Source organism: Ascaphus truei, chromosome 3 (assembly GCF_040206685.1).
Source record: "Ascaphus truei isolate aAscTru1 chromosome 3, aAscTru1.hap1, whole genome shotgun sequence".
NCBI lineage: Eukaryota > Metazoa > Chordata > Amphibia > Anura > Ascaphidae > Ascaphus > Ascaphus truei.
Window position 1 is genome coordinate 379,941,570 of NC_134485.1, and position 23,339 is coordinate 379,964,908.

A 23,339-nucleotide genomic window follows, 5' to 3' on the forward strand; every position below is an offset into this window, starting at 1 on the left:
ACTAAAATGCCATTTTCTGCACTCGTGTCTTAAGGCGGTACGGTTGGAAGCAATCCCGCGCCATGACATGGGAATTCCAAGGTATACACCGCGTGATTTGTTAAAATAATGGCCGCTCCATCTGTATGAAAGGGATTAAGAGACGGGACAGACAAAGCAAAGCAAATCATGGGGTGAGGCTATCCTATTAAGAGAGGACTATATTTGCTGAGCGAAAGTGGGTTTGAGGGGTTCTCATTGCTGACTGCTACAGTAATACAGGCAGTCCTCGTTTTACAACGCTTCGCTTTACAACGAATGGCTTATCCAACGCTATGCAATGCATACCTATATTCATTTTTACAACGACAAAACGGCTTATCCAACACGCTTACGACGCTTTGCAAAGTTGTTTATGTGTATTATATATATATATATATATATCATATAATATAATACTATATAATATATTATATTATTAAATTACATGATATATTATGTTATATTATATATAATACAGTATATACACTATATAATGTATGTGTGTGCTGCATATTTTATTGCCCGAGTAAAATATTTTGTGTATTTTAGCATTAAAAATGCCTTCAGGAACGGAACCTTTCATTTAAACAGTGTTCCTATGGGAAAACGTGTTTCGCTTTAAGACGTTTCGCTATCCAACGCCATTTTGAGTAACGCATTGCGTTGGATAACCGAGGACTGCCTGTATCACAATAAAATATTCTGCATAACGACTTGTTGTTATTTTATTATGGCTATCATAACAGAATATTGCCCAACTCTAGGTTTGGAAATGAACGTTGGAAAGTGCTCTCAAAACATAAACTTAAATAACAAAGAAATGGAGCCGTCAATTCTGTGCCTGACCAAATCGTCTGTACAGCATATCAATTAACTTTTGTGGGTAATAGGAACATGACTTCTATACATCTTGCCAAAATATGAACCTAGACTGAGATCTCGAAGTCTGCATTTGTGTCTGTCCCATTCTGTCCAATTCAACTTGCATCATCACAAAACCTGGAAAAGATAATATAACAATAACAACATATTCAGCTCTACAGAGAAAATGAACATATATTATTAATACGCTAACAAAATTGCTAATTCTTCAAAATACTGTCATTAGTGAAATGGATTTATCAAAGATGACATGTTTTTAAATGCTGTGTTACTAAAAATCATTAATAAACTGAAAAATAAATTAATAAATAACAACAATAATAATAATATTATACATTTTCTTTTATTTTGGATTTATTCAGCACTGCATATTGAATTTTTCCAGCACAATAATTCAGTACCTATTATTTAACTCTCTTACTGTATATTATGGGGTGTAGATATCCCACGGGGGTTAATTGCCCATGGTTCCACTGATCATGACATTAGTAGTAGTATAATATAGAACAGTTTTCAAATGTTGAAACCAATTGGTATGGGAGAAGTGTAAATTAGTTGTAACCTTTCATACCTTTAAGGGAACCAACATGGTAATTGTGAAGCTTTTAGAGATGTATATGTAGCAGGGTCACCTCAGACTACTATTCTGCCCTGGAGCTGGCAGTAAACCCTGGTACTATCAGGTTGCCAGTAGTTGTTATGGGGTTTTCCCCCTCACCTTTGGTACTGCACTTGAGTGACAGCAGGGAGTGGTACATCCTGTTGTAGCTGTGACAATGGGGTGCCTGCCTCTGGCTGTACTTAAGGGCAGGACCACCCTAAAGTTGGAGTTGTTCCTTCACCTCTGAGGAAGGCAGGTCACACAACTGGGAGCCTGAGATTGGGGCCTTCCCATGTGCTCTTCCCTCCGGGGTAGAGTGAGTGTTGACCATGCCTCTGCCTCCGCAAGGGAGGTTGGGAAGAGCTAGGATGGCTGCAGGTGTCCTTGGCCTGTAGTGGCGATCCAGGGACCATAATTCTGTGAATCCTGAGAGACTATTGGGAAGATCCTGCCTTGTTCCTGTTACTACAGAGTATAGTAATAAACCTGTTCCTATGTGCAATATACCTCCTGCCTGGTGCGTGACCTTACTGGGGGGGAGAGGTAATGTTCTACTGTGGAAGATCACCTTCAGTTCCTGGAGTCCACGGCAGATGGAGGCGCTGCACTGCTAAGGAGATATGTGGGGAATGAACCCCAGATGCCTGTTCCTGTGTCCCCACTACCATCGGCGGATGACTCAGCCCTCCTGTTTCCAGCAGTTATATGCACCACACACCCTGTAATGCCCCCTATCTGCGATTGGGTGAGGGAAACACCGTTACATGTAGATTATAATTTCATATTTGAAGAACTATTACGTTGGTCCCTTAAAGGTATCATAACCTACAACGATTTTAAACCACCCCCAAATTGCAATTGCTTTTGGGGGTTTGTCACTTTTGAGATTTAAAATCCTGAAACAAATAGTGTTAAGATTGCACACATCTAGCGCTAAAATATTAAAACGGTTACAAGTAATGTTAGAAATTAACTTTCAACTGCTCTGCAAACTTCCTTTATCTGGTCCAAACCTGGGAATAACAAAAGATGTTAGATTACTACTTTGTTCAATTACTGAACATTATATAGTACACAAATAAGTTATATTATACATCATACAGTAATGATAAAGAACACTTATGCGCGCATTGACATGTTTCAGACATGTCAATGTACCTGCCTTACCGCATAATTAGACACCATACAATGCCCCTACCCCGTGCTGGCTGGGAGTAAGGCGGGGCATGGTGCACAGTGTGTGTGCGGGGCCTCTTGCCGCCTCTGGGGCCGGCATCTGCTCCTTCTCGCGACGGTTCATCACCCTGACTATGGGGCATGATGACGTCATGTGACGCACCAGGCCTCTTGCCCACTCTTGTGTCAGATGATGACGTCATGTGACGTTGCGTCGTCGCGTGGTAGCAGGAGGAGATGCCAGCACTCCGCCCATGACAAATTCCGGTAATCACCGTTTAAATGTTGTTTTGGTTAATTTAGGTTAATTTATCCACCACAACATTTAAACTGTGATTATGGAAGTTGGACCAGGGAAGAGCGCGGGGCCAAGTACATTCGTACCCACCTCCATCAAGCCAGCCCTGCCCCCTCAGGGATTCTAGGTAATGAAATGCAAGTGAGCACTGATAGTATGTCACTCTTTGCTTTTATCCACTTGAACGTGGATCCCTGTATGTTTATGTCTGTTGTATAACCGCATTAAAGGAACAGCCTGGGTGAAAGAAGTGCATAGGCAGCAAACCTACACACAGCTGTTTTAACCTCGTGTCTCATCATTGTTCTCGTAGTTGCTGGCCTTGCGTTGTCAACCAGGGACCCAAATAAGGTTGTGGTTAGTTGAAAAGTGACGAAAACGCTTCACCATACAGTTATAATAAATAACACTTATGAGCACATTCACGTCTCAGACGGATCCATACTGTAGATGTTACTGCTTAATCACAAAGCATACAGGGCAGCCAGGAATTCTTGGAAATGACATGCAAATGACCACTCATAATGCATCACTTTGTGCTTCTATCCACTCTAACGTGGAACCCTCTAACCTTATGCCTGCTGTAAAACACAGCTTTTAATACAAATCACTTGGCATAGAAATGAATAGTCAGCATTCAACCTTTTTGGTGTCAGTGTGAGTGAGGGTGGCTGCTGGCTTTGGTGAAGCTGGTTATGGCTACATACCACGTGCATAAATAAGTTATGGTGAGTAAAAAAGTGACATAAACCCTCCACCGTACAGACCCCAGTAATGCTGAAGAACTCTTATAAGCATATTCACATGATATGATAACATTTTACTACATTTAGAAACCAAGCTTGGTCTAAGTTCTGGGCATTAATGGTCTAAAATGGTCAGTAGTTTCAACTAGTAACAGCTGTTATCGTTACAATAACAATCAATAAAAACATATTTAGCCTATAATAGTAGTAATCCCCACTGAACATGGGGTTACCTGGCCAGTAAACAGTTTTCCATGATGGATGCTTTTTAAGAATTTTGTATTGTACCGTTGGAGATGTGCTACCTGAGTCAGGGTACGCGGCCGATTCACCGTGCATTTCACTCAATGTGCATTGCAAGTTCATTTAAGATGCTAATTTGCTGGGAAATTCTCTAAAGTCGCTTAATGCTAAGACTATGAAAAGGGCACACACCTCATGTTTCACTCACTGCCTGGAGAGAGATAGGCGAACCCTGCTAATTTGACGACATTGTTAGCCGTTTGAGGATTGGCTAAACACATTTTTGAAAAAGAAAAATGCTTACAATTTTGAAAATGCATTTTGGGCATTTTTGCATATCTACAACAAAAAACAGAGAAGCCGAAAGATACATCCAATATGACAAAAATACTCAGTAAAATACCTACAGTATATATCTCTTGAAAAAGGGTAATTTAGTTAAACCCTTTGGCCAAAGCATTTTAAGCCTGCCAGCCACATCAAGGCATGACCAAATATTGCAGGTCCTAACACTAACTGATTAAAATTCTTATTTACCTCTATAATTAGAGGAAGAATGATCGCATTGAATCTGTCACAACCAGCTGCATGAAAAAGACCTACTTACTTGGAAAGTGAGGAGGGGCGAGCTTAAACCCTGAGAGGGGTATACATTTAGCCACGCAAATTGACACATATACATATATATTATGTGGTAATTTGGGGGTTTCTTAGAGCTTGCTGGGTATCTGTGTGTTTATTAATTTTGCATATCTATATTAACCGTATCTGAACTAAACCATGACACTATGAGCGACGGGCCATCCCAGTTGCCGAGAAAATTTCTTTTACATCTCCCAGAGAATAACTCCTCTCTGGAAAAAAACAATATGGGCATTGTGGGCAACCTTGCTCAGACATCTACCTGGAAGTCGCAATGTCATCAAGAGATGACTTCCTATTCCGTGACCCCACAGCCATCTTATTTTTAATTTTTTTTTCATTATTCACCTCTTTTCTTAGTAACAACGAGTCCCAGGAACTCTCTGCATCATGTTTCAGTCTAGGGTTGCCAGGTGTCCAGTATTGAACCGGACTGTCCTGTATTTGGACACCCTGTCGAGTAAAAAAATAAAGGTAATACTAGACATGTATATGTCTGGTTACCTCTCTGGACATAGTGATCTGACCGGCTTGAGGGGCCTCGGGATTTCCACAAGCAGGGAGCTAGGCAGTTTTCTCCATCCTGATTAGCAGCTGCTGGGTAATGCAGCCAATCAGGAGGAGGTGTCATGAAACAAAAAAATGGTACCGGGCGCTTCTAATAGTAAACTAATTACAATTATAAATGTGATCTACAGATGTGAATTACAAGAAAATATACAAATATATATAGTGAAAAAAATCCTTCACCAAATGTGAAAATATATATATAACAGCAGCTGTACACCCTTAAAGGACTGTCCAGGTCCAAAGTTCTTGTGATGTCTTCCAGGTGGGGGGAGCGCTCAATTCTTGAGATAATATGCAGGGAAAAAAATGGAAGAAATAATAGTGCAGACCATATAAATATGTGCAAACAGTAATCTCTAAATAGGTCTCACTCACAATAAATGTATAGGTAACAGACGTGTCAGAGATCCTTCTCTCTCCGACTGGAGCCCTTGTATAATAGAAGCCTTCTGATAATGATGATATTAGATCTGTGTATCTGGTGGGCTAGATGGGTCCATAAATGTTGAGTGTACCTCCCGAGGGTATGATAAAGAAAGAGAGCACACAATAGTGTAGTACATAAGGGTATAATGTGGCACAAAAACACACAGATAATGCACTCACATTTGTACAGAGATAACGGTCGTTGGAGAGAGCCGTAGGTGACTCGTGGGGGGATGCCGCTGGTACAGTCACTCAGAGACGCTTACGCATGCGTCACGTCCGGTGCTGTCACTTCTTGTGACGCGGCGGTCAGGGCGGAAGACGCTGTCTACCGCTGCGATCTCTCAAGCTCGTTTGCCAGCACCTCCTCACGTCAATATTCCCCAAACAGTGTCCTCCAACCGGCTACGTTAGATTCTACGCGTTTCGTAGCTGTTGCCACTTCTTCAGGAATCATAAGGGTCAACCCCAGTGGTCTCCCATATATATAGTGCAAACCAATTAACTATTGGCTACTCTAATGGGCGGAACATTAATCAATTATACAAATGGACATAATGGACATAATAAAGTCAGAATGAGTGTATAAATACATATAAGATAGACTGTGTTATAAACATATATTAATAAAAAACCCTAATCTACATAAAATATTTATTTAAATATAATTCTAAAATATAAATCGACGCAAATGACGCATGAATTTCAAAGGATATCTAAGAGGAGAATAATGGAGAGAACAAACATTAATAATACCATGTTCTACCAAAATAAAATATGTAAAACATATATAAAACATATAGATATATAAGAATAAAACAGAACATCTTCAGATTAAAAATGCACCAATGTCTATATCGACATTTAAACCTTTTGGAGTGAGGGTTTGCATTTTATGGATCCAGAAAGTTTCCCTTTTAGCTAAATTATTTAATCTATTCCCACCCCTCCAATGTGCGGGAACATGCTCTATACCTTTAAAACTAAGAGTTTTAGGATCTGAATTATGTAGCATACTAAAATGTTTAGAGACATTGTGCGTTAAAACATTTTTCTTGATATTTAAAAGATGCTCTAAAATCCGTACTTTCAAAGCCCTGGAGGTCCGTCCTATGTATTGGAGGCCACAAGGGCACTCCAAAACATAGATAACGTACTCTGTTTTGCAATTAATGTAATGTTCTATTTTGAATACTTCCCTAGTGACATTTGATTTAAAACTGAATTTTTTTTATCTTTATGGGTGCAAGCCTTGCTTGTATAACAACCATAACAACCTAAAGGCTTATCTAGCCATGTTGAAGTGCCTTGAATCTTTTTTTTTGAAGGTTGTAGGTGCTAATCTGCTTTTAAGGTTCAGGGCCTTCCTGAAAATGACACTTGGTTTCATAGGTATATGATCTCTCAACACAATGTCATTTTGTAAAATGTGCCAGTGTTTAGATAATATTTTCTTGATTTGAGGTGCTTCTCTATTATACTGAGTTAAAAATGCCATATTAAAATTAATTTTTTGTCTTGTATCCACATCTTTATTTCTTTGGCCTAATATATCCTTTCGTTCTACAGTGTCGGCTCTCTTTATTGCTTTTTCTATAGTGTTGGGATTATAATTTCTCTCTTTAAATGTATTTTTCAGAACCTCAGATGGTTCATGATAGACTCGTTCTTCAGTGCAGTTTCTCTTTAATCTTCTTAGCTGTCCGTATGGAATATTGCGAATCCATTCAGGATTGTGGCAGCTCCTCTCCATTATAAAATTGTTGCTATCTACTTTTTTTTAAAAAGTTTTAGTTTTTATTTTCTTTCTTTCTATATAGATAGCTAAATCTAAAAACTCAACTTCCTTTCTGCTCCAATGTGTGGTAAATTTAAGATTTAAAGTATTGTTTCCCATATATTCAAAAAAGGCCTCGAGTTGATATAGGCTGCCTCGCCATAGGAGGTGTCATGAGTCTGGGGGTGGGGCCAAGGAGATGAGGAAACAGCATGGAGCGGAGAGAGGTGAGAGAGGAGAAGTCACCTGGCAACCCTATGTTTCACAGAAAGGTGAAATAAAATAATGGATTGCTATTTTATTGCCTTGATCGGATCCATGGCCCTCAGTTTTAAAATAAATAATATTTCTTTACCTGCTTACTCTTTCAGTTTATCAAACAAAAATCCTTAATCAGACATTTGGATGAAATCATGCAGTCTAGCAAGGGTGTCAGAGACACAGGGTTGTATTTTGTAAGGGGTTGGAAGGCACCAAATGATGGTGAAGAACGGGGAAGTAAGTACACCCTTTGCTAGCAGATTTAAGGTTACTAATGTGGGAGTACATAGACAATGATATGCTGTTATTGACTCAAGGAAGTGTTTATAAAGTAATGAAAAACACATTTCTACACTGTTCCTTTTTAGTGCTGTATTAAATACGTTCTGCATGATTTCAATTTAGAAGAATAGATATGTCTGTTTACTTCTTCTTGCTTTCAGCTATATTTCCTGCCAACTCAATTGGCCATGAAATAAATATTTCTTACATCTTTGGTATTGTTAAGAAGATTAGCATTTTTGGTAACACTTTGTATAGCAAGTACTTAGAAACTCAAGAAATCGATCTCAGATTATGGCTTTATGGCCTGACCTTTCTCATTCAAAAAACACAACCCTTTTACAGGTACAGTACTTTCCATTGTCGTGTGGGTTAAGCATTCTTTGACTATTTGCTCCCACCACTTCTGCTGGACAACTTTTCCAGGCATCTATTACTAATTTCAGTAAAAGGTCCCTCTTCACGTTTACGGTTCCTACCCTCCATCACACTATGCTCCTTGTGCTTGTATTTAATTTTTTTATGATTTTTTTTTGCCTTCCTGTGCAGAATACGTTTGAAAGTCTCTATCATACTGTACCTTTGTCTCTCTCTTATGTTGTATAAAAGTAAATATTTTTTTAAGGTTTTAAGTGTGAACCCTGTCCCATTTTTATTGTCCCTTTTAGCACTATCGCCATGCTGCCTAAATACTTTAAGAGACGTGTCCTTTATACCTAGATACTGTAATTCCTTCTTTCTGCTGGTAATAGCTTTGTCATCTGTATCTCTCAATGCAGCGTAATATCCTGCTCACCAACCCTGCTGCTTTGTTACAACGCAGACACATCTAGGCATCAGAGATATCGCCTATTTAGTCATTACTAGAAATGGGCGAATCTGCCAAAATCCGTTTCCCGGATGTTTGCTGATGTTAGTTACTCCAAAAATCCGTTTTGCGGTGTAAAATCTGCAAACGGATTTGGGTGATTTAAATCCACCCGGATTCATCAAAAGCCGCCATTGGATACAACCCGTGGACGGATTTGTAAAATCCAATCCACGGATTCAGCAATCCGTTGATGGATTCATAACAATCTGCCAATGGATTGCTGAATCTACGGATTGGATTCTACAAATCCATCCAGGGAAGGCGGAATCCACTGTGTGTATTGGTAGAAATAATAGAAAATCTGCAAAACACGTATCGCCCCTTTTGAAATTGAGCCGCTGAAATCCGCGGACCAAAGGAACCGGCCGATCAGCTGCGGATCCAAATCCAACAAAAAAATTCACCCATCTCTAGTCATTGCCAGAAAAATAATTGGATATCTGCCCCTGGGTTTTGGCACCCTGCTGAATATATTTGTATTTTATCATTGCACAAAGCTGGTGCAAATGGAGGCAAAATAAGACCAGCCTTTGAGCATGGTTTTGTGAATCTCAAGCCAACTCGTCCTCTTTATATACATTTTCATTGGCCATTGGGGTTTATCCTTATCATGTATTTTCCCTAAGTTTATGTCACAGTGTTGGGGGAAAAAAAAAAAAATATATATATATATATATATATATATATGTTAAAAACAGGACAAGCACTACAAAAATTCAACAAGGTGAAATGTATTCTCTACATTTCGGCACCCAACGGAACCTAAATCAAGAGCACCAGTGCTGGAGCTGAAACGTGGGAGCTGAAACGTGGAGAATACAGTTCACATTCCTGGATTTTGGAGTGCCTGTTTTTCCTATATCCTTGTGCTGCTTTGCTGTCACTTGTACGGTATGCACCCTGGATGATCTACAACTACAATTATGTGAGTGACTTGTCTCTGGACGTCACTTAGGGTCACGATGTCATGGCAATGCGGCGTTATTTAATGCCGTGCAGCCATCTTTATGGGAGCTGCAGCGGAGACAAAGAAATTGCTGGGGAGGAATCAGGAGAATGCTGGGAGACGCCGCGCTCCCCGCCACCGGTAACACTCGCGAGCAGGTAAAATGCACTGGCCCCAGACGAGGCGGGGAGTGCATCTGTCGAGCCTTGTGTGTGTGTGTGTGTGTGTGTGTGTATGTAAGCAAAAAGAACGCACAGAAGCGCACCAAGGGTCAAGATACATGTAATAATCCTGTAAAATAGTAACAAGTAAAAACTTGCATATAAAATAACATTAGTCCAGTAGAAGCCAGTGCACAGGCATCCAGTCCAGTTGGATGGTAAACGCAGGGGTAAATGCTGAGGCTCACAAATCAGTCCCGCGCGCTGGGACCAAATAGCTCTGCAGTACTCAGATGGCACTTCCGGGTTGCGTCTTCTCGCGATACCAGTATTGAGTAGTCCACCACAATCGCCGTTTCTCTGTACCTCCAGATGTAATCCCACTTAGAGTAAACCGGATGGAGTTGGCTCAAACCTCTGTGGGGAGGCTGGAAACTACACAGTCAAGTGTCTTGATCCCTGTGTGTGCACTGAATGAACTCCGCAACACGTTTCACACACTTTAGTGCTTCATCAGGCATAGTTTGGGACACCTATAGGGGGGCCTTTTGTACTGTCACTCCAAAGTTAATTGATAATTAAATAAATTACTTAATATGCACAATAAGTGCAATTAACAGTAAAAAGATGAGGGTATATAAGCAGTCAACTTTTAAAGGTTTAATGTATTTATGAATGAAAATAAATATAAATAAAAAATGGAGTATTTGATTAAAGCACTGTTGAAGATAATAAATGGAATGGAAATGGAGAATAGGGGAAGGGAGAGTGGGGGAGTGGGGAAGAGAAATAAAGAGCAAACAATGTAATTATCAAAAGCAGTGATAACCGTAGTGTGCCACTTTGTTGATAGCTGTATTTTTGCATATGGAATATATTCTGTGTTGTCTTGATTAACTTTTAATATTTAGTGGATTTTCCAATCTGTGAGCACACTGAGGCTTTCCAGGAGATTCTAACATACACAGCTCTCCTGCCAATTCTTTTCTTGACAAATATTTCACTTGTAAGGAAAATTCCACAGTACCTTCATATTTGACTGTAAGCAAATTTTTCTGTGGTGTGAGACACGTGCCTTGATTTAGTCAAGTATTTGGTTTCAATCTAATGCCAACATTTTTATAAAATCAGTTTTAATGTTCGGGTGACATTGGAAAGACCAGATGATGCCCCATGTGGTGAGGCTTCTTTCGTCTGATTATTACTTACAGACGGGTTCCAGGTAGAGACGGGCAAATCCGCCCAAATCACTTTCTCGCGTTTTCGCTCATGTTACCCCCAAAATCCGTTTTGCTGTATAAAATCCGCAAATGGATTTGGGCGGTTTCAATCCGCACGGATTAATCAAAATCCATCATTGGGTACAACCCGTGCCCGGATTTGTAGAATCCAATTTGTAGAATCCAATCCAATTCTTAAGAATCCGCCAAGGGATCGCTGAATCCATACATTGGATTCTACAAATCCGGTCACGGGTTGCGGTATCCTCAGAGTGTATTGGTAATAATCATTTTTTAAAAATCCGCAAAACGTGAATCGCCCTTGACATTGATCGACTGAAATCCGCGAACCAAAAGAACGAGCCGATCCGTTTGCCAATCTCTAGTCCCAGGTACAGATTGAGCTCCATCTTCTCTTTATTCGGATCCCCTTTTAGCAGGCAGTTATCACACAATATAATAATAGACAGTACTCAGAGGTCCCAGTTATTTGGTGCTTTGAAGTATTAACATCCAACCAGATTCTTACTGGAAGGAGCGCAATCCTGCGTTCTTGACACAAGAATTTGTACTGAATTACTTCTTAAAGATTTGTACTGAATTAATTCTTATCAACTTTCAGCACCCATATCAACTGACTGTACCAGAAACAAAACCATTAAAGGAATAGCGACCAAGGGCACTTTTTGAACTTTGTATGTGTCCTGCTATTTTGTAATCAAACTTGGAAGAAAAGCGACTCAACTCCGCTCAGTGATTAATTGAAAAAATATGCTTTTCAATCATTTGATCCGCACAAACTGAAAACATGTCATTTTATTATCAAGATCTTCTACAAAGCAAGTATTTTTCTGGTGTTTCCTGAGAAACGAGCCTGGAATAAATACAAATTAAGAGAAGATTTTCAAGTATGAATATTGGTCTTGCCGGCTTTCCTTACGGAGGAAAATATTTAGTTATTTACGTGCGCATTGTATGTCGCGGTATTCTGATGCAAATAGAACTGTTGATTTTTTTCTCAGAATTGCAAACAATTTGAGCTCCCAGATAAGCTTTCAGATAAAAATGTGCCATATCAGTGCCAATATTTTTCTATCATCAAGAGATTTCTCAATGTGACAGAATTCAAGGTAAGCCAAATAATAACAGGAACCTTTTTCACCAAGGGAGAAAGGGTGAACATAGGTTACAGACAACACTGAAAATAATAGCAAGATATTTCTTACTGTAATTGAAAATGAATTGCAGATTCAATGTGTAGTTGGTCAAATACTGCCCAGATGTCTGCTCTGATGTATGTTTTGGATGTTCTTTTTGCTGAATATACTATCCTGCCAGATGGTAGACCACTGGGGAAATAAAAAATACTTTAGTGATTTGATCCAAGTCAGCTATATTGAAGAAAAATGTAAGATATTATGGTACAGTATACATACAATGTCAGTTTTCTCACCCTCATTGAACCTCAGGTGCACTGAACAGTTGATTGACCCTTTTCGTGCTGGAGGAACATGACAACTTGGAAGGGAATTAAATGGGGGATCTCTATTGTTAGAATTTTTTTAATTAATGTTAAAAAGGGCCATAAAGAAGTTAAATGGAATTATGCATTTAATTGATCCCACTAGAGATGGGTGAATGTGTCCAAATTCCCTTTTTTTTTTTAAATAGAATTTTTAGCTATAAAAATTAATATATGTGAATATTCCAAAAAAAAACCATAAAACTTTTAGGATAAAAAATAAAAGCTAAACTGTCTAATTGTCAATTTATTAACTTTTTTTTCCCATTTTCAAATGTTTTCAAATCCCCCCCGCCCCCAACCACACATTTTTTTTAAAATATTCACTCATTTTCTAGTTCCCCCCCTGAAATTTCAAATAATCACAAAGGTTTAAAAAAAAAGTCCCTGAATTTTTTTTTTTTTAGTATTCACCAGCTTTCGAATTTCTAGAAATTTGGTGAGAAGTCTAGAAAAATAGAACTGCGCATTTAGCTCTATCTATGTAAATAGTACTTTAATAATGCCTACGTTGTAGATTAAATAAATAGCCTTATTCCTACTGAGGACCCTCATCAGAGGAAGGGGTGCATCACTGTGAACTAATAACGGTATAACGGAGACAGAGTGGCTCAGTGATTAAAGACACTGACTATAAACAATGATACTGAGTTTGAATCAGGGACCTCAGGCACCAAAAACATGGATTATAAACTCACCTGTAAAAATGTCTATGTGCTGCGTACTGCGTTCTATATTGTAATTGTGAAGCACTTTGAGTCCCATTGGGAGAAAAGTGCTATATAAAATAAAGTTATTATTAATAGAGGGTCTGTGAAGAGAACACGGAGAACTCCTCCAAAGTTGGGAGCGTACCCCATCTTAAAACTTATATTTACATATTAAAATATGACATAAAGATGCCAGACAACAGTGCTACAGTATACATAATAAAAGAGAAGGTGCTGCTTGGGCTAGGAGAACTTCTCCTAGGCGGTCACTGCATCCTCTTCCTCCTCCTGTCGGCGCTGAAAGTTAAGGAAGCTGCGGAGTTCTAGGACTGGAGCAGCACTAAGGCGACCTCCTCACCGTGAGTGCGTTAAGGGGCGCTTGATGGTGGTTACAGAGAATCTGTGCTCTTCCCCACAACAATTAAACTGATTGTCGGGGGAGAGAGCCTCTGTAAGTGACTCTTCCCGGAGCAGCATCTCCTCCTGTGTTGTTATGGCAACCCGACAGCCATAATAATGCGACACCGCTTCGTGGGAGGAGCGACGGTAAGACAGATATCGCTCGGGCCGATATTTGTCTTTAATCCGCCCCTGGGTGCTTGTATGATAAAAACCTCAGCCTAATGAAGTCAGGGTAGAGATTGAATCTGCAGTAGAGTATAACAAACCCAAAAATCAAACAGTGTGTATAGGATATCCTTTCCTTTAATATGCCGGACTAAACTCCGAAGCAGAGTAAAACGTGAAGGGTATAATGATGTCAGAGTAGGACGTGGCAGTAAACATGGAGCTCAGAGGTCTGCGAGCAAACTAAATTGAGACAGCATTAGAGCTAAACGGTGTTTGAAATGTGTGTGAGAGTATTGAGAGGAGCTTATCTATTCACCTACAACCCTCATTAGTCTATTTATTTGCAGTGAGGGGAAAACAGACAGCTACGTTTATATGCGTAACTGGCTCTATCCTTTCTATCAGGATCTCCCCTTATCTCGCCAGGGTGTTTGCTGGAGTGTTAAATAGCACAATAATGAGCATTACCCTGTCTCTCAGTTAGCCATTCCACAATATTAAAGGAAAGGATTTCCTACATGCATTGTTTCATTATTGGGTTGCTTATACTCTACTGGGGATTCAATGCCATCTAGACATTAGGCTGAGTTTTTTTTTTATCATACAAGCACCTAGGGTTGCCAAGTGTTCGGTATTGAACTGGACTGTCCTGTATTTGGATACTCTGTCCAGTAAAAAATGAGAGGTACTGTAATACTGGGCATATATGTGTCCGGTATATTCCTCCCTGGACATAGTGACCTGACGCACCTTTCACCATTGTGTCCAGTATTTTCGGAGAAGCCACCTGGCAACCCTACAAGCACCTCATGTCCGTATGCAGGAACACTAATATGCCTCTTCTAGAAATATTTGTGCGCTTAATGACACGTGAAATAATCAAGAAGAGGCAGCACGCAATCCTAAGTAAGCGTACCACCAAGATTCGAGGCTTCATCCGGAATCGTATCAAACAGCACACCTGGCCGGTGATGCAAATAGTTACCTTTATTTAGGAAAGGATCATACCACACAGCAAGCGACGTTTCAGGCGCGTACTCGCTCTTTTATCAGGTAAGTGTGACCCGTCGCTTGCTTTGTGGTATGTTCCTTTTCTAAATAAAAGGCAACTATTTGGACCACCAGCCATGTGTGCTGTTAGATACGAATCCGGATGAAGCTCCGCATTGTGAGTGTTACGCTTACTTAGGATTGAGTGCTGCCTCTTCTTGATTATTTCATATGCTTGCAACTGCAGCCACACTTAAAGGGACAAGCACCTCTCCTGTTGAAGACTATTTGACTCCCCGCTGTGGTATCTTGGGACATTGTTCCCTCTTTGTTTCTACAGTACAGTATGTGCTTATTGACAGCACACTTAATATAGGGCTGTACCTATTACATTTATTTTGTCTTGACTGGGCTGCATGGCACTCTTGGCCTGCCTCTCTTCCCTTCTCTTTTAGTATGTATAACACTGTTGTCTGTCATATCTATGTAATATTTTAATATGTAAATAAAAGCCTGTGGGTGCGCTCCAAAGTGCAGTCTCTTTGTTAGAGTTCTCTGTGCTCTCCTCACAGAATCTCCATTCCAATATATATAGAAATGTATTGGTTAAAAAAACAAAACAGCGGTCAATTTTGAACTATATTTTTGCGAATATTCCAAAATACTAATGTAGCACATGTACCCCCACCCTCTAGGAGATACTTGTTGCTGCTACAGGTGTTATGGTGCAGCATACCTGTGAGGGTTCAGGAGATCTGAGTTGTCTGCGATGATATGGAGACCAGGACAGGCTTTTGATGATCACTGAAGTTCTTTAGGGTGCTTAGCGCCTCCAGCTGTAGTGGGCTCCAGGGTGCCCAGAGATCAGTCCCCACTAAAGCACACTTCTTTCCTCCTGCCCAGGGACTGGCACTCAGACAGGAGTATGATGAAAGCATAAGGGTCTTTATTCAGAATTCACTGTAAATCTTCCTTACCATGGTCCATAGGGTCATCAGAGAATCCCAGGCCTCTGGACGGTGCTGGCTCTCATAGTGTGGAGCCTTAGATCTTCCTGAGCCATATAGGACACCTGCAAGCTCATATTGACTCATAGTGGCTCAGGGGCTTACAACACTTTGGCCAAAATGTTAAACTAAAAGACCATTTTATTTAATAGATATCTATAAATATATATTTAGGCACTGTACCGTGTATATATTAGGCACTGTACTAAAAATTGCTGTTTTCGCCGTTAAATTGAAAAATTCTCAAGTTTCCACCCACCTTAATGCCCACAAATATTTCCTTAGAACACCTTTTTCCTGTCTGAATATGTTGTTTTGAAACCACCTCACCCCCTCCTTTCTTTCGGTCACTTTTTCTTGGAACGACACTAATAATATAGGCCCTAAATCCAGAGACAGGGAAGTCATGTAATGCTCTGTTTTTTTTTTTTTTTTTAAAGTATTGTTACTTCATTGCCATTCTCTCTTGTCAAGAACATTAACCACAAGTACATTGGTCAAACAGATCTAGGCCAATGGCTGCATCCATCGTTCTGAGAAAGAGCTGCTGGTGTAGCCTGGAACATTAACCAATGAACCAATGATGTTTATGCTCACCTATGTTTGCATAGATCTGTTTGACCAATGTATCTGGCGGTAATGCACCTGCCTATTAAAGCTACAATATCATCACGTGAAACTGATTACAGTATACTATATTTGCTTAACTATTTTAATGCAGAACTCTCTACATATTTCTGTTTTATGACAGTGAAACAGAGGTTAATCTATGCGGATGATGAAATGAAAATATTCTTTAGTAGTACTGTATTACGTAAATACATTTTTGAAAATCAGTTAACCAAGTAAAACTGCCCTCTAAAATGATTTATTTAAATGGTTTTTTTTTTGCTTAGATAATAACATGCATGAATAAGGGAGAAGGAGTGGCTCAGTGAGTAACGACACTGACTGGCACTGAGAGTTTGAAGCAGGGGAGCCTGGTTCAATTCCTGGTGTCGGCTCCTTGTGACCTTGGGCAAGTCACTTTATCTCCCTGTGCCTCAGGCGCCAAAAAATAGATTGTAAGCTCCACGGGGCAGGGACCTCAGCCTGCAAAATGTCTCTGTAAAGTGCTGCGTACAACTAGCAGCGCTATACAAGAACATGCTATTATTATTATTATAACAATTTAAATATATGCATTATACTTGCAGTTAGATCTAGGCTAGAAATGTAGCATGACATAGGATTCTAACAGTGCAAACAATATTGTTTAACAAAGGAGAAAGGGAACCAAATTGCTATCATGTCGTGTGGTCATGCAGTGTAACAAAGCAGGCGGGGGAAGAAGAGGCTATATAAAGAAACGTATTATGAGCAGAAAGGAGGAAGTAGTACTTCTATACATATCATTATCACAAACAATACATTGTCAAATTCTGGAGGCCACAGGGCCAAAAATACATACAGTAGGAAAAGTCAATGTTGCCCAGTGAAGGACAACAAATGTGGATTGTGACTTACATTTAAAGGTGCAATTATAATAGAAACTTAAAATACCCAAAGAAGAAGAAACATGTTTTAAAGAAAAAGAACCATCAGCCCACAGCCTCGTGGAATGAAAATATGAGGCGGTATTTTTACAGAAACAAATAGTAGATGGAACAGATTTTTAGCAGTCATGGTAGGGACAAAGACAGTTAATGAATTAAAAAGAAATAAAGCTTGGCATGGGAACCAAATGGCTCCTGTTGAGGTAGGAAGTAGCCAGTGACTGTCTTACACATGGTTAGGGTTGCCAGGCGGCTTCTCTAAAAATACTGGACATACCTGTAATGGTTAAAGGTGCGATGCGTTCGAGACATACACACACACACACTTCACTGCGCCCCATGCTGTTTCCTCCGCCCCTTGGCCCCACCCCCAGGCTCCTGACACGTCCTCCTAATTGGTTGCATTACCTAGCAGCCGCCAATCAGGATGGAGGAAACTTCCCAGCCCCCTAGCAGCAGCCCTGCTCTCTCCCCTGCTCGGGGAAATCTTGCAGCCCCCCAAGCCGGTCAAGTCACTATGTTCAAAGAGGTAACACAGGACACATTCGTGTCCAGTATTACCTCTAATTTGTTACGGGACAGTGTCCCGAATACAGGACAGTCCGGGTCATACCAGACACCTGGCAACCCTGGGGGGAGACGAGTAGTCTAGGTCAGGGGGGCGCAAACTTTTTTCCCTGCGCCCCCCTGACGGCTGTCCCCTCGCTCCCGCGCCCCCCCCAACCCCAACTTACCCGCGCTCCGGCGTAATGACGTCACGTTGCCATAGCAACGTGACGTCACATGACCTCGCAGCGTCATTTTGACGCCGCGTTGCCATGGCGCCGCAGGGAGGAAGCCGCCGGAGCCACGGTAAGTTAGGTTTACAGAGGCCCTGCAGCTCCCCCGGCACTTAATTTAAGTGCCTTCGGGAAGCGCGCGGGGCCTCTGTAAACCCCGCGCCCCCCGTCGGCAGTGTCGCTCCCCCCCTGGGGGTCGCGCCCCACAGTTTGCGCACCGCTGGTCTAGGTTGACCAAATTACATAAAATTACCTGTTTCCATGTTTTAATCCTGATTTTTGCGCATATCAGCATTTTTATGCAAAGACGGAATAATTGACTGAACAATCTTATGCTTTATAGTATTGGCCCTGTGCTTGGTTTGTAAACTACCAACTCTAATCATCACATGTTAGATCGTGCCCTCTGTGTTTTACCACCTAGAGATCACATAATATGAATGGCTTATTCCTATTACAGGTAAGCCTACTAAATGCACATTTAGGAATATTGCTATGTATTTTACACATCGTACTGCTAATGTCAGGTAAAAAAAAACATCAGTGTATAAAGAGGATACTGCACATGAAGATTACTGTAGTGGAAGGGGAGCAGACAAAGTAGATGCATTAAATAATGTTATCAGCGGAAAAACAAATGTTTTCCAGTTAGTTACCTGCAATTGGAACAAAATGCCATTAATAGAATATGTACAATTTGTTTTATTAATGTGTTTTGGGACATCTGCAGGTAGGCTTCCAAGGAGGAAAGAAGAAACCTACAAATTGATGGTCAATAAGGACCCCTCTGGCCCACCAAGTAGCTAATTGTCTTTGTTTCCTCTAATGAGACATCATTAGATCAATATAACATCGATTTAACTTGATGGACATACAGTATGTCTTTTTTCAACCTCATTTACTGTGTAAGTGAGAAGAACAAATGAACATACAGTACATCTGTATAGGAAAAAAGGCTGGCCCTACAGAGAGAAAAGAGAACATGATGAATGTGGGTGTTTATTTTTCTGACATGCATCAAATCAGAAATGTTTCTTCTTTTAGGAGACTCAAATTGAACACATTTCATTTTGCATATGCATTCTAGAGTAGGTTTAAGTTTGAAGTCCCTACAAATTGAAAATGTATTTATTTATTTATAAAAATGTTTTACCAGGAAATAATTCATTGAGAGTTACCTCTCGTTTTCACGTATGTCCTGGGCACAGAGTTATAAAAAATACATGGTTACGTTAAAAGGACAGGGTTATACAGTGAGTTAGCAAATAGCACCATAGCAGATAAAGTCAAATTAGAAATTAATTATAGGGCGTCTGAACCCACTGCATTGATTTTCCACTATCCCAGGGAAATTAAAGCGGTGTTACCTCTCGGTTTAATAAATAGGGAGCCACATTCTCATCCATTGTAGCCTCAGAAGCTTTGCCACTTTACAATTGTACGCACGCGTGCAAACCTTTCGCCTGCATTTGCAAATATGCTGAAAATTATCCCTTTTTGGCAAATTTTTATATATTTTGTGAGGAATTCACAATTATTTTTTTTTTAAGTTTAAATCAAAAAGTTTGATCAAACTTTGATATTCGCCAGATGAAAAGACAGCGAGAGCGCGTGCGTGCGTTTATTAAATACGCGGAGAGACACCTGCGGACAAAAAGGAATATACCTGAGATACTATACCTGAGATATATGCTGATTTGGATACGAAAAGTATATTCAAATAATTGTAATTAGAATATATCCCAGGTATCTTGGGTGTGTTCCTTAGTTGTGCACAGTTGTCTCTCCATATGTTGTTTATAGGTGTATCAGCTTTATTGGCGACATAACAAAATTACATTCCAGTGTTGACAAAGCAGGGAATATGATAACTACTGTCTATACAAATATATATTCGGGGACAGTACAAGGAGCTTTCAAAAGAACTATTCATCCCACGGGCAGTACAAATGACTCGGGGGCATCCCTTAAGGTTGGAGGAAAGGAGATTTCACCAGCAACAAAGGAAAGGGTTCTGTACACTAAGGGTTTTTAAAATGTGGAATTCATTACCCATGGAGACTGTGATGGCAGATACAATAGATATCTTCAAAAAAAATAAAGGTATGGAGGGATATACCAAATAAGTAAGCATGGGAAGGATGTTGATCCAGGGAAATGTCAATAGATATGTCACTGGGTTTTTTTGCTTGCCTTCCTCTGGATCAATATACTGTAAGTACAAATATAGGATAAGTATCTGTCGTCAAAGTTGAGCATACTGATGGTTGAACTTGGTTGAACTTGATGGACGTATGTCTTTATTCAACCTCATCTACTATGTAACTATGCATGCGTGTGGGTTTGTTCTGGGAGTGAGGAGAAGTTGTTTGGTGCAAAAGGTTTTGTGAGAAGCTCTTAGCTTGTTCACATATTTCTACATACAACACTAAGGATTGCCTTTCACTTATTTGAAGTACAGGTGGATCTTTCAAACAGAAGAAGTAGTATTCTCTGGATCCCACTGGTTTCCTCACACATCATCCTGTTCCTCATGACATTCTTGTATTGGGTCTGGCACACACTTCAGTGAGAGCATCCTTCTAGTCAGAAATCATAGTTCTCAGCCCCATGCTGCATGCAGATTGTTTCTTATATCCATGCCCTAGTTCTACCAGAGCGGTTCTGAAAGTTGCATTTTAGTGCACAGTGAATAAGGTTATGGATAGAAGAAAGATTTACATGCAGTACATGCGCGGTGAGTTATACATGCAGTACATGCGTACTGTGAGTTATACATGCAATACATGCATACTGTGAGTTGTACATGCGTACTGGGAGTTATACATGCAGTACATGCATACTGTGAGTTGTACATGCAGTACATGCGCTCTGAGTTATACATGCAGTACATGCGCTGTGAGTTATACATGCAGTACATGCATACTGTGAGTTGTACATGCAGTACATGCATACTGTGAGTTGTACATGCAGTACATGCGTACTGTGAGTTATACATGCAGTACATGCATACTGTGAGTTGTACATGTAGTACATGCGCTGTGAGTTATACATGCAGTACATGCGCTGTGAGTTATACATGCAGTACATGAATACGGTGAGTTGTACATGCGTACTGGGAGTTATACATGCAGTACATGCATACTGTGAGTTATACAGGCAGTACATGCGTACTGTGAGTTATATATGCAGTACATGAATACGGTGAGTTGTACATGCGTACTGGGAGTTATACATGCAGTACATGCATACTGTGAGTTATACATGCAGTACATGCGTACTGTGAGTTATATATGCAGTACATGCATACTTTGAGTTGTACAAGTGTACTCAGAGTTATACATGCAGTACATGCATACTGTGAGTTGTACATGCAGTACATGCATACTGTGAGTTTTACATGCAGTACATGGGCTGTGAGTTATACATGCAGTACATGCGCTCTGAGTTATACATGCAGTACATGCATACTGTGAGTTGTACATGCGTACTGGGAGTTATACATGCAGTACATGCATACTGTGAGTTGTACATGCAGTACATGCGCTGTGAGTTATACATGCATACTGTGCGTTGTACATGCAGTACATGCATACTGTGAGTTGTACATGCAGTACATGCATACTGTGAGTTATACAGGCAGTACATGCGCTGTGAGTACTCGACTAGAGTAATCATCTGATTGAAATAGCTGGTGGTCCTACCATGAGCAAGTGATATTGATAACGTGTGCTGTAAGAAAATAATAACTTTCTGTACTTCCTAACATGCTGCACAATGTAACATACACTATTGCTTATTTCTGTTCACAGAAAATGAAGAGCTTGGCACAGAGACGCCAGTCCGCACCGTCCCTCGTACTGAGCAAAGCACTTAACAAGTCCAGAACGATAACCAAGTAAGTCATTTCACCTCTCAAACATACATGATGAATACACGGAACAAAGCACAAACTACTAAATGGGACAGGACTGGGAGATTTAAAGAATATTTGTGTAATTCCGTAATATAGCACATCCAGTGACCAAAGAAGCTCTATTTCATTTGTTTCTGTATTTTTGCTTTTTGTGTGATTGATTTGTTCTGTTCATATATACTTTGTATTAGTCAATTGTAACTTTTGTTTCAAAATGTGATGTTAGAATAAGATAATATGGATAGGCTGGTGCATTAGACTAGTACTAATACTCATTCATCAGTCATCAAGGTTCAACAAAGTATCGAGCCTCCTCCTCTTACCATGCATCCCACAACTGGAACTATCTAGCGGAGACTCTCACAGCCGCCACCAGTCTAAGGCTGCACTCATGGTGGCGGCGTGGGCGCGCACTCCTGCAGCACCAGCGGTCTGTGCACTTGGCTGTAGGAGATTGGGGAGGCGATGCGGGGGCTTGGCTAATGCGTCACAGACGCGTCACAAAGCTGGTTCGCCCTCATTGGCTGAGCCAGCGGACGTCACGCGACTGCAGCCTGAAAAGACAAATTTACTTGTCTCACCAAACTGCAGCAGCGTCGACGCGCTACATCGCCGCCTGTACTATGCTACCTTCAATAGAGAAGCATAGGAGAGTCCTGCACGTAGTGACGCCCCCACCACGAGCGCGGCCTAAGTTCTTTCAAAGCTAAAGCGGTCTTACATTCTAATCTGGTCTGTAACTGTTACATATGCCTATAATATATATTATCTGTAACTATGCATGCTATGTCTTGTATATAATGTATAACCTGTTCACTTAATGTAACCATGTATCTGTCATCATAACCCAGGACATACTTGAAAACGAGAGGTAACTCTCAATGTATTACTTCCTGGTAAAACTTTTTATAAATAAATAATTTCCCTAAGGCCCGGGCCATGGTGCCTTCACCCGCACATAGGCGTGCGGAGGCTGTGAAGTCACCCGCGTGATGCGGGCGCTTTCCCTGGCCATGGTGGACGGGCCATGCGGGGCGTTCCTAGGGACGTGCCTGGGGGCGTCACGGAGCTGGTTCGCCCTCATTGGGCAAACCGCTCACGTGACCTGCGTGTCGCGCCAAGAAATCAATTTAAACTGATTTCTTGCACAACGCGCGCCCCCTCCTGCCTCCGCCCGCACGGGCTAT

At 40.6% G+C, this 23,339-nt stretch overlaps 1 protein-coding gene and 1 long non-coding RNA gene across 2 annotated transcripts in view; one reads left to right on the forward strand and one right to left on the reverse strand.

Annotated features, from left to right (window-relative positions):
• The window catches only part of ARHGAP20 (Rho GTPase activating protein 20), a 116,567-nt gene that overhangs the window by 5,731 nt on the left and 87,497 nt on the right, over positions 1-23,339 (forward strand). Inside the window, exon 2 of the mRNA XM_075592319.1 lies at positions 22,049-22,134. Within this exon, the coding sequence (XP_075448434.1) occupies positions 22,049-22,134 (86 nt within the window). The remainder of the gene's footprint in view (positions 1-22,048; positions 22,135-23,339) is intronic.
• Positions 1,526-23,339, reverse strand: part of LOC142490267 (uncharacterized) — a 30,839-nt gene continuing 9,025 nt past the window's right edge. Inside the window, exon 3 of the long non-coding RNA XR_012800015.1 lies at positions 1,526-2,517. This is a non-coding gene — a long non-coding RNA (uncharacterized LOC142490267). The remainder of the gene's footprint in view (positions 2,518-23,339) is intronic.